Genomic DNA, 12,694 nt, shown 5'->3' on the forward strand with positions numbered 1-12,694 from the left:
TAGTAGGGTTGGAAGTCTGGGAGGGTCAAAGCACCCGCATCTTTTGGGAGTCGCAGCAGTTTAAATGGTGAGCGGGCCCTGCGATTCTGCCATATAACACGTGTGGTCAGTGAGCAGAGTTGGTAGGAACTCACAATCTAGCTCTATGGGATTTAACTGTGTGTATCTTGCTTCTGTATATTTTCACTTCCCTTTTTTATTATTTTGAAGTAATTACCCCGAAATATGTGTGCCTCGAGTTAATTGTACTGCAAGGATAATGGTAAAGACTGTGCCCTTCAGTCTTAGAGCATTCTCGCTATTCTTCAAAATAAACACAACAGTACCATACTGTTCTTGCTGATCTTGATGAGGCCACATTGGCTGAAAGAACTGTTAAGGTAGGCCAGCCACGTCACAAACTAATATAAGCAGCTGGCCCATAGGGACCGATCCTTATCTAACACTAGGGACACCAGAGCCAATGAAGCTGATGTTCTGTGGTTCAAAGGTTGTGAGACAGCCAACCAGTGTAGAAGGCCTGTGCACAGGCTTTGAAGAGAGTGCGAGGGCAGGTTTCGACTGGAGATAGGAATGCATACACCAGAGAGACCGGCTAAATACCACAATTGGGGTCGCCTGCTTTAGCGCACAGCCAGCCGAAGACACAAACTGTGAGTCACCAGACGGAGAAAGGGGTGTGGATTATAATGGGGACACCCCAAGCACGGGTAATCTAGATGTGGCGGCAGAGCTGCTAGACCCATACAACCTTTTCAGGAAGCAAATGTGTGTTACCTAGTGCTTCAGCTGCCTCTTTGGCTGTGGTAGCATCTGCCTTAAAAACAGGACGAAAGCAGCACGCACGGGGAACCCTCATTTTGTGCCTCAGCTACCCTATTGTGAATGGGGATGCCATTGATACAGCAAAGGCATGTTCAAGACATTTAACAGCTACTCCATAGTCCTACCTCCCTTTACAATGTCGCTTACTCTTAGAGGGCTGAATAAGGAGTTAAGGAACTCAGGCTTGGGGCACTGGATATTTTTGACGCCGAAGCACGGGCAGCATCCTTCCCACCACAGGTACAGGTGAAAGGCCAGTGCACATAAGCTGTAGATTCAGCTGCAGCCAAGCACCATTTTCTTTGTAACCTGCTGTTTGAGGCAGTGGCGCTCCGTACCATGGGTGCTGGTGTTTGAAGTATATCTCTTGATCCGCAAAGCCTTGTGCTCTGTTGATAGTGTCAAAAATATGGTGCATCCTCAATCAACTCTCTTTGTTTGAGCAAACTGTTGTGAAAACAGGTTGTGTCGTGGAAAAACAAACAGGACTGGATGGCGTAGCTTCCCTTGCAGTACAAGGGCATTTACCAGCGCCTCAGCCTTCCCTGATATTATCTTTATGAAACTTTTAAAGACCTTTCTTTTCAGGCAGCTCTTTTAGAACAGATCTTCCATCTTGGATGGTCAGCAGTGGGGGGTCATGTACAGTACTGGCACAAGTTATGTATGAAATTGTGATGTTTATTTCGATTTAACTTGTTATATTTTTGTACCCCTCAGATGTTTATGTCGGAAATTCACTCTCGTGTACGTCAGCCTTTAGTTGGCACAAAATCGAGCCTCGTTTAAAGTAAAATAGCGAATATGTTTATGGAATGGCAATGCAGATCTTCATCGGAATGATCTTTGATTAGAGTGGCTGCTACTTAAATTCTTCAAACACACCCTGCACACCAAAAGAGCTGACAGCTAACTTACACATTGGTCGTTTAGTGGCCAAGCAAATCAGTACATCTTAAATTCCATATTGTAGGGTGTAATTCCAAGTCATTTTTTTCTGCCTGCTTTCTTTCTACTTTTAAGAGGTAAACTTTATCATGTTCTTCTTGAACCAATTGATACATTCCAGAGGTACAGTGGCTGTTTTTCATCTTTTGTCATCAAAGGGCGCTTATTAAGAATGTGACAAAAATAAGTCTTCTGATGGAAAAATCTTTAAACCGAATCTCTGTTGAAATGAATCTGGGTCATTTTATTCCTTTCCTAAACCAAATTCAATTCTGTTTTTAAAGTTTTAAATGAATTGATCTATCATGTGATCTTTAATCATTACAGTGTTCAAATTTAGTGCCATATATGAGCTAGTCAGTCCATTGTAGAGTGCTTTCCATGGATTATATCATACTCATGTTACGACATAAAGAAGTGACAGAGTGTATATAGTAATATTCTCAATTATACTCTGAACCTGGTTAGGACTTGTGTGTCTCGGTGTTATGCCTTCAAACTGCCCATTCCTTGATCCTTCTGGGCTATGATCTACATCTAGCCTCCTTCCCCAGGCATGTCATCAAAAAGAGCTTGTTCAACAATATTGTTTTAATGTGCCCTGCACCCTTTTGCTTGTGGTTATTGTCTAATTTTAGTTTAACTCTTGATTCTCGTCATGTGATTTTAAACAGAGATGACCCTGCTTCCATATGGTATGATAAAAGTACGTATTGTCTGTTTCCTTGGGATTTTGGTGTAAAGTTTGGCTGGAGGAGTTTTCTCTAACCATGGACAGGTCCTGCACTGTTCATATTAGTTTATAACTGTAGGGTGGCTCGGGTGTCTCAGGGTTGGATTCTAACAATCTTTGATCTAAAGTTAATGGTTGTATCTCCCATTGTTTTGATTTAACTCTTCATGATAAGCCCAATTGTCCCAAATTGCATTTTTTATGCTGGCCTGTTCCTAAATCGGGAGTGATGGTTTCTAAGAGGTGTTTTCTTAGACCGAGGGAGACCTTATTCCAATGAGTTGTGTTTTTTTAATACTGAGCTGAGCACAGTTTCCTTCGTGTTGTGTTTTTTAAACCTGAACTCACCTTCCTTCTCCGGGTGAAGAACCGTATCTCTGATCGGCCTTCAACTTCATTGGCTAAATCTGGTCTGAACTGCCGGGCCAATGTCTAAATCTGGCCTGGTCCATGTTCCTCAGAGCTGTGATTTCTAGGTTTAAAATGGCCCTTGTTCATGACGGTTCTGACCTTAGCCTTAAGACTGATACAGTTTTCAGAGAGTTGTTATTAAAACTGATCAGCCCTTGGTTCCCAATGGTTGTGATCAAAATAGGTCTTTGTTCTCTGCAACTCGAAGCTGCGATCTCAGATTTGAGGCTGGACAAGCTTAGACATAGTTACATGGAAGATATGCTATAAAACTTAATTGCGCTGTTTCCTAATAAATATAACTCACTTTCATTTATCTGACGCCTGAGATTTTATGAGGTTCAACACTTGTCATACGACTGCTTCTTAGATGTCCGAGTTTTACAACACCAATGATATCATTCTTGCACCCTATATATTGCAGAGTTTCTGCTCATAAACCCATCTCAAGTTGTAACCTTTAACTTTGTGCTATGCCTAACCTAAGATCTCACCCTATTCCTGACTTCAAAATAAGCCATTATCCTAACCCTGTCTTCCCCTTACCTCACCTCTAAAATAACCCTGTCACTAAGTAGACCCTAGCCCACACCATCAGTCTATCCCTATCCCTATCCCTGTCTATATACTTTCTTCTAACCTCAGCCTAAAGCTCAACCTAACTCTGTCCCTTAACTAACTTCTCAATGTTTGTTTTAGAAATTTAAAAGAAATACAGAGTTCACATTGATATTTTTCATTGACTAGTAGGACAAAGCTGTTATTACAAAAAACTCTGATAGACCAATTGAGTAGATGCAGATAGAAATGTGCATATTTAATTCTGCAAATATTAATTTGTCCATTACTATTAGGGTAATACCTATCCACATTTTCAAGGAACACCAGTAAAGGTCATAATCACGTACACTGTGGGTGGAAAAGAGACAGAGGCAAATGGAATAGCACAAAACAAATTGGTGCACATACAATATATTCTGTACTCAATCACCTTCTCTGTTTTGTTACAGCTCGTGTTCCACTTCTGCGATAAGCTTTTCGGTCTGGTGGTGAAGGACATTGAGGGTATGGATCCTAGTATCCTGAAAGGAGAGAGCGCAACTGGCAAGCAACAAAAGGTATGAACCACATGTCACACAGAACTAAGGGCAAGGTTCCTGCTGTAGCCCTTAAGCTGATTATGTCAATAAGTGTTTGTAATGTAGAGGGCGGCGGGTTCTTTCTCCTGTCACAACCCACTTATGTAGAATGTATGCTCAATTATGTTTCGACTGAAGCTGGTTCAGATAATTAAACTTACACCATTGAACAAACTATATTGCATAGAGCCCCATAAATTGATTTCGTAGCAGTTTCCAGGAAGCCATGGTTATGTCTGCAACGTCAGAGGGCAGGTAAAAGGATTCTAGCTGACATTACTCATTCTCCACTTGTGCATCTCCAGTGTTTTTGTATATTAGACGTTATCCTCTACATGGAGAGGAAGAGGGGGCTGAATGCTGAGTGGGAACAGATCAACCTACCAAATCCTCTTCATCTCATCTTAAGTGATCAGCTGTGCTTGATCTTTCCATACATTCGGCAGGACATTTGATAGAATGTGTATCAGTGAAAACATGTATAGCCGTCCTCATGACAAAGTGAACTTGAAGGAATTCCCCAGAGAGCCACTTTGAGGGAAATGTATGCACAAAACCGAGGGCAGTTCTTGCCCTGGCATGTGGTGAAGAGATCCATATATGGACACCCTGTATGGAGAAGATTATATCCGTTAATTCAGGTTGAAGTTTGCATTTGTGCTCCTCTAAGAAGATGTGATTCAATGAACCTGCTGTCACTTTGATAGAGTCTGCAGTGTGTGCTGTCACCAGAAAAAATATCCCATGGCGAGCATACTGCCACAGACTGACCACCCAACAGAAGGTCAATAACCCTACATTGCCCTATCCGTTGATATAACAGATGTTGTCAGACAGAATCTAATTGGCACTCCTTGAGATGGATGGCCTTCATTGCAAGTAGGACTTCCCACAGCTCCAGCATGTTTGTGTGCAGGTGCTGCTCATGACATGACATGAGGCCCTGCACCTTCACGGTGCCTAGAAGGCCCAGCCCAGCAAGGAGAGATCCGTGACTACAATAGCCTGAACCTGTGGAGAGATGAAATGATGAGCCATTGAGCTGTTACAGGGACGCTTCTGGATTCCTGACTTGAAGATCTACACCCAAGAGACTCCTCTTGTGTATGAGTCTCTGCTTTCACAAGCACCACAGAAAGGCTCTTATCTGCCATCTGGCTTGAGGCATCAACAAGATGGGTAAGGCCATTAAGCTTTGAACCTCTGTTACTCTGCACATGTACACACAGCCTCCTATTTTTAGATGGCAGAAGGTGTTTTCCCTGGTGTTGGTCCACATTTTTAATCTGCTTAGTTTGTGGTGGTGGTAGTGGAAACAGTTTGCCAGTCATTTACAGTTCAACCTTGACCCTTATGTAACGATACAGTGCACTAGAAGTGTGCATTCATGTGCATAAAGCATGCCCTTTTTCGTCATGACTGCAGTCTGTCTGTTGGGCAGCATCACCAACATGCACAACATATACAGAAAATTATTAAGGCAACAGTGATTCTGTACTATTAAAACAAAGGCTTGAAGGCAACAACGATGGCTTTCAGGTAAGGGGACGGAATCTATGGCAGTGAAAAAGGCTGTATGAATTGCAGGGTAATAATTATTTCAAGTATGACTGCTTGTTTTCCCATTGGTTTTAGTTGTTGTAAGTTGGAACCACACCATCTGTAGGGAGAATGCTACTCCGTACATGTGGCATGCTACTGTACGTGAAATCTTGCTTGCGTATCTTAAATTTGGATCAAAATATCATGATTTCCCTCTCCCAGTGGTAATTTCTTCGCTCAAATGTTAGGTTTTGACCTCTACTTGCTTTTTATCCATTTCTCCCAGCAGATTAAAATAAAATGCAAATGTCACCCCACTCCCGTGTGCTCAGCGGGGTATGTGCTCTGGACCCACCCAGCTACCTTCCCCTAATAAGCAGCACTGTTGAGGATGAATAGGAAGGACTCCCACAAGCCCCTGCCAGTAATCCAACCACCAGTGCAACATAGTTGCCACAGTCATACAGGCAACTCTGAAAATGTATCTAGCAGAGCCACTCAACCAACTCATGGGAATTGTATTGCGTCTGGGGACAAAAACTAGAGGTGGGCGAGCCAACAAGTTAACACGGAAACCAGAGCTAACCTAGGTGTCTGCCTCAGCTCTGAGACCCCGTGCAGGACCCGAGCCTTGAAAATATCTTGCATATGAATAATGCAAGAAATATAATGAAAAAATTATGATACTCTGTTCCATATTGGAAAAACAAGGAAGCATTTTACCTTAGTACTTCATATTATATAACCGTATTGAGTTGTATTCATTAATATAAACTTAAAAACATTCCTTCCCTCTGCCATACCCTGATAATAATGACATTACTGAATTAGTAGGCAAGTCTCTTATAGATGATAAAATTATAGTCTATTACATAAAACATGAGGTTTTTGTTCTGTGCACATCCTCTCATATATGATAATGAATTAAAAAGAGGCTCAGTGAAATAAAATACGTTCCTCATATCACACAGTTTGCGAGCAGGGAAGCCGGAATTGATCACAGGATTTCTTATTTCATATTGTACATTTCTCACACCCACTCGATGGATATATTTTTCTGACACCCAGTTTACATCAAAGCTTAATGCTTCATCTTCAGTTCTTGATCCATGAGGTTAGGACATGGTGCCAGGGAGAAGCCACATAAAAGTGCGGCACGTTTTGGGCTTGAGAGTTCCTAGAGGACCTCTAAATGAGCAAGAGCCAGGTATCTGGCTCGACCTTGCAGTAGCTTTCCCACCTTTACCAAAGAAATATGCCTGCTTTCAGCTAAGAGGTTCCAAAACCCATGATTGACCTACAAAAGCGTGTCATTTAAGAGTCTCCAGTGTTTCTAAAACCCCATAGTCCATGCCCTCAATGCACTCCTATATCCTCTAGGATCACCTGCTAGTATACACTAACGGCACAGAATGTTTACCATTACTATCGGGAGGTTGCTTTTATTTTGGCGTTGTCCCTTGTTCATTGTTTTGGCATTGTTATGCGTACAGTATTTTTGCACTGGTTTTCTTACTCTGATATTGACTTATGCCTGTTTTCAGTGTTATTTGCATTAGCATGTTTGTCATTTTATTGGCTACTTGCTAATTTGCTCACTCTGTTTGACTGTCATCTACTTACGGTATCTTAGTGTTGTTTGCTTAGTGCTCTAGAGGATTTGTTCCTTGCTTTTTCTTGGATGCAGCCTTGAATCAGCCTTTTTTATCTCTATAAAAAAACACATACGCAAATGGTCACTCATCTCTTCCCAACATTCTGATGCTTGATGTTTAGGCCTATCAGATTCTTTGTCTGTCAGCTTCTAGGCACTAAAGGATACAACTAGAAGGAGGAGAGCACCAGCTTCTACATGATGCAGCAGGACAGGGTGCCATGTTAGATCTCCTGGTGTGAGGCATCTGTATGTAGTTCAGCTGGTCAGAAAGGTGTAGATGCAGTTCAGAAATAAAGGACAAGAAATATTTTGAGTTGGATACTTTAGATAGCAGGTTGTTGATGTAGTAGTTTACCAGTTGATCTGATAGAGATTTCTAGCTGCAGATTCCACACCTTTGAATTCTTCCCAGGTGTCCGTCTGTATCCGGAAGATTTTTGCGAGCGGTACCCCTGCGTGCAGGTAGCTGGCGTTGATCGGCTCATGCCAGATGACATATGCGGGATCTGCAGTTGGACCGGACGTTCCAGTGGGCACAGCACCAGCGAAATCTGTCCAACATAGTCCAGATCTCAGAGGGAACTGCGAAAGACCCTCAGTGGTGGTTAACAAACCGCGATTGGGCAAGAGGCAGATCCTTTTCCCTCCCCCATCCAGATCCGACAGTAGTGACAGATGCGCCACTTCTGGGAGAATTGGAGATCATAGGCATCTGGTCTTTGCCAGAAACAGGACTCCACATTAACATGCTGGCACTCCGTGTGACCCGGCTGGCATTGAAAGCCTTTCTTTCCTCAATCAAGGGAAAGATGGTGCAGTTGTTCATGGACAACACCACTGCCATGTGGTACTGCAACAGACAGGGTGGGATGGGGTTGTTGATCCTTTGTCAGGAGGCGCTGCGCCTCTGGATGTGGCTGGAACAGCAGGGCATATCCCTAGTGGTTCAACATCTGACAGGCTCTCTGAGCGCTGGAGCAGACAAACTCAGCCGAAAATGCCTAGCGGATCACAAGTGGCGCCTCCACCTGGAGGAGGTACAAGCTCTCTTTCAGCAGTGGGGAGAGCCTTGGTTAGATCTGTTTGCCTCTGCCAAGAATGCACTTCTGCGTTTTGGAGTTTCCAAGGGGGCAATCGCTCGGAGAACTCGAGTGGAGTTCAGGCCTCCTGTATGCCTTTTCGCCCACACAACTTCTGCCCAAAGTTCTCAAGAAGGTCAGGAACGACCGGGCCCAAGTAAACCTTGTGGCTCAGAACTTGAGTCTGGTATCCGAAGCTGTTTAGCATGTCCATCAATCCTCTGATCAGACTGACCCTTCAGGAGGATCTTTTGTTGCAACAGCAGGGGGGATGGTTCTTTACCCGAACCTATCCACTCTGCCTTCTTGTGTAGAGATTGAGCAGTGGCAGTTGATGGCTTTTGACCTTCCTCCCAAGTCTGTAATGTAATCTTGGCAGCCAGGTGTTCCGCCACCAAACCGGTATACTCCTGTCGTTAGAAGAAATTTGTGGCATGATTCACAGACAAGTCTGTTGACCTCCTTACTGACTCCTCTCTCTGGGGTCCCGTTGTTCATTCTTTCCCTTATCCAGCAGGACTCTGCCCTGGGCACTCTTAAGGCATATTTGTCTGCTATTTCTGCTTCTTTCTGTTTGCCTGATCAGCCTTCTTTGATTGTCTTCTAATGTTGAGAGGTTCCTCACATCTCTTTTCTCCATCCGCATTCATTATGCCCCAATGGGATCTGAATTTGGTTCTAACCTTTTTGATGTGTGCTCTTTTTGAGCATCTTCAAATTTGTCCTTCACATCTGCCCGCAGTGAGCGGCAGTTCTTATCATCTACGCTGCCCTACCTTTCTATCTAAGCTTACAGAGTGGTGCTTCGTACTAGGACCTCTTCTGCCAAAAGTTGTTACGCCCTTTCATGTAGGCTAATCCATCGCCTTGCCTACTTTTTACACCTCCCCCCACATCCTTCTAAGGAAGAGGAGTGACTCCTCGTCTGGACTCAAAAAGAGCGTACGCGTTCTACCTTGATCGTACAAAGGAGTTCCGTGTGGATGACCAACTCATTGTAGGGTATGTATGTGGGTGCGAAGAAGGTCGGGCAGTGCAGAAGCGGACCATCTCCAGATGGGTCACACTCTGCATTAGGATCTGCTACACACTGGCCAAAAAGCAGCACCCACAGTGTTTGCATGCTTATTCTACCTGAGCTAAGGCTGCAACCACTGCGTTAGCGTGAGGAGTTCCAGTCCTTGACATCTGTCAGGCAGCAACGTGGGCATCTCTCTACACGTTTACCAAACGCTACTGCCTGGACAGTCAGGTCCGTAGGGACGGGCACTTTGCCCGTCCGGTCCTGCAGAGCTGCTTTGTTTGAACTTGGTTTGCAGACCCACCTCCGGGGATGGTATTGCTTGGGTATCTATTAAAGGTTAGGAATCTGCAGCTAGAAGTCTCTATCAGAAGGACACGTTACTTCATTTCGGTAACACCTTATCTAGCAGAGACTATATCTAGCTGCAGATTACTTACCGACCCACCCCTCCTCCCCGCTCTGCAAACTGCTTTCTAGGGGCAGGGCCTCCCCTTTCAGTGCCTTAGGTTTGACACACTAATAGTCAATGTTGTTCATGGCTCTGCTTTTCTGGTGTGGAAAGTCGTGAATAGAAACTGACTTTGGCGCGCCTTGGTAGCGCCTGTATAGGACCTCCTTTGTCCTATCTGGCGCAGATGACGCCAATAACGGATGCCGATCAATGCCACATACCGGTGTGCAGAGGTACTGCTCACGAAAATCTTTCGGATCCAGTCTGACACCTGGGGAGAATTCAAAGGTAAGGAATGTGCAGCTAGATATAGTCCCTACCAGATAAGGTGTTACAGAAGGTAAGTAGTTTAATAATAACCCGTTTATGGATATGTGAGAGAAAGGCAGGACTATGGGCAAAACTTGATAAAATGGAAGCATTGCCACTGAAAAGGGTGTTGAAGCTGCATTAGGAGTGAGGATGTAGCTTGTTACACTGGTTTCAGCTCTTCTGCAGGAGGTTAGAATATGGAATTCAGTGTCAGCAAAAACATATTACCTTGCCATCTGGTGTTTCTATTGTGAATATTTCCTAGGTTCCTAAATGTTAAATAGAACATTGCTTTTTCTAATTATAATTTCACATTATGCCAGTTTATTTAAATACAGTTAGGGCGATCAGAATTCCTGCTTCCTTCTGTGATTGCAGAGACAACCACCTATTAGGTGCATCAACGTGAGAATCTTCTTTCTTCCAGAAAACTGCATCCTTGGGAGAAAATGAGGGACTAGCTCATTGCAGAATCCATAAACTGCTCATGTAGATTGGTCACACCGCATGAGCAGTTACTGTGAGGAAAAGTTGTGGTCAGTGAGGGCAACTATAAATGAGGATGATAGAGTGGTCATCAAGTCAAACTGTAGCACCATGTACTGATAGGGCTGGGTACCCCATGGTAAAACTCCAGAAATGCCTGTGGGATCGGAGGATTGGTAGATCAAAATTGGCATCCTGTAGGTCCACAAGTGCCATTAAATCACCTGCTTTGAGGGCCAGCAGACCTTGGCTTGAGAAAAACAGTGTGCTATATAATGAGCAATTTTGAAAAGCTGAGGTTGAGGGTTTCTCTCAGACCTCTATCCTTCTTGGTAACCAAGAACTGGATGGAATATAATCCAATGCACCTCTCCTTTAGAGGAGCCACCTCTATGGCCTGTTTTTAGAGCAGGTCAAGAATGTCTGCCTCTGACTTAGTGGTTTGTGGTAGAGAGTACGTCTTGGTGGAAAGAGATGCGTCTGGAGAATGGGATAGAAAAGGTGGAGCTCAGACCTAGTGGATTAGCTGGATTACCCAGAGATCTCTTGTTGTTGCCTCCCAAGTGGTGGAAGAATGGTAGACCAGACTATCCACTGGAAATGATGGCTTAAAGATGTTCACGGACTCAGGTTGTGAGGCATCTATGCCAGAGAAATATGTCAGGGACTAGCTATGCCATTGGTAATGAGTTGAATTAGATTCACACCTGCCCAAAAGGGGTTGTACATTGGTTGGGGGCCGTATTTGTGAACAAGGTGTCCCTGCTAGGACTTTTGGGCCCTGGAGTATCCCCAAAACTTCTTGTGTTGGTTGCGACACTGCCTCACATTAGATGCATGTTTCAGAAAGAAAGCTGTGACTCTGCAGTTCTAGAAACTTTTCAGTGAGGAGTGAAACGTCTCGCCGAATAGCCACTTTCCATTGAATGGCATGTCCATCTCCAGAGAAGTTTCTGGAGTCAACCAAGCATGAATGTGTATTGCGACTTCTGTGCCCATGGACCGAGGCTTGGTGTCCACTGAAATCAAGCTGTGTTCTTCATGGTTTGATTGGAAGAGTATCAGAAACTAAGTTATTAATTTAGATGGAATATGAGCACTGCCAGCTTAATGAACACAGCCTAGTTAGGCTAAACCACAGTATTTGGCGAATCTCTTCTCAAACCCTTGTAATTGGTACAAGCAGCAAGCAAACCTCAAAAGAATGCAATTTAAGTTGAAGCAGTACCAACAGTTTTAAAGTCAAGAAAACAGCGAACTAATTTAGAAAAAGGAAAATTTAATGAACAAAAAGACTTACAGGACCTGATTCAGATTTCGGTGGACAGGTTGCTCTGTCACACCGGTGACAGATATCCCGTCAGCCGAAATATAAATCCCATAGGAAATAATGGGATTTATATTTCTGCACGCAGGATATCCGTCACTGTTTTGACAGACTAACCCATCCACCGAAATCTAAATCAGGCCCATAAAACGACAAGTGGAAGCAGAGATGTTTTTTTAATTTTTTTTTATTTAAGGCAAAAAGAACCTAGAAAAAATAAAGCACCACTGGAAAAAAACAGTTTGCAGTTGACAGGACTGAGGTGCGATTTTAGGCTGACCGCGATGCTGGATGCACCAAGCGGATTGTTCTAGTAAGATTTCCCCTTTGGACTTGAGTCTCTTAAATCGGAGACCGAATCCTTCAGTAGGACAAGGTCCAAGACTGAAGCTGGAAATGCTACTTTGAAGTCCGATGCATCGTTGTCGAACTCCTGCTGAAGATATTGGTTTTGGCACCAATAACTCAGTGAGGCAAAGCTGGATTTCATAGCCACTGAGGTTGCATTGCAGGTCAAATAGGGTTGCTGTCTAGCCCCAATCCACAATTTTATTTTTTGGACTTCCGGCCTTTTCTAGAGTTTGGTGGATAGAATACCCTGTTTGAAAATGCAGCAGATGTCCCATCACCCGTATTACAAGTGCATTATAGTCTCTTGGCACTTGTGATACGGTGGGCTGGATAACTGCTACATCTCAACAGAGTATCTCATCTGCCAAACAAAATAAGGCTCTGAGTTACTCTTAAGGTTCTCGGAATC

General features: G+C 43.8%; 1 protein-coding gene across 1 annotated transcript in view; it reads left to right on the forward strand.

The window, feature by feature from the left end:
- The window catches only part of NSF (N-ethylmaleimide sensitive factor, vesicle fusing ATPase), a 593,422-nt gene that overhangs the window by 236,260 nt on the left and 344,468 nt on the right, over nt 1–12,694 (forward strand). Inside the window, exon 6 of the mRNA XM_069237976.1 lies at nt 3,928–4,035. Within this exon, the coding sequence (XP_069094077.1) occupies nt 3,928–4,035 (108 nt within the window). The remainder of the gene's footprint in view (nt 1–3,927; nt 4,036–12,694) is intronic.

Source organism: Pleurodeles waltl, chromosome 6 (genome assembly GCF_031143425.1).
Source record: "Pleurodeles waltl isolate 20211129_DDA chromosome 6, aPleWal1.hap1.20221129, whole genome shotgun sequence".
In the NCBI taxonomy this organism is placed as follows: domain Eukaryota; kingdom Metazoa; phylum Chordata; class Amphibia; order Caudata; family Salamandridae; genus Pleurodeles; species Pleurodeles waltl.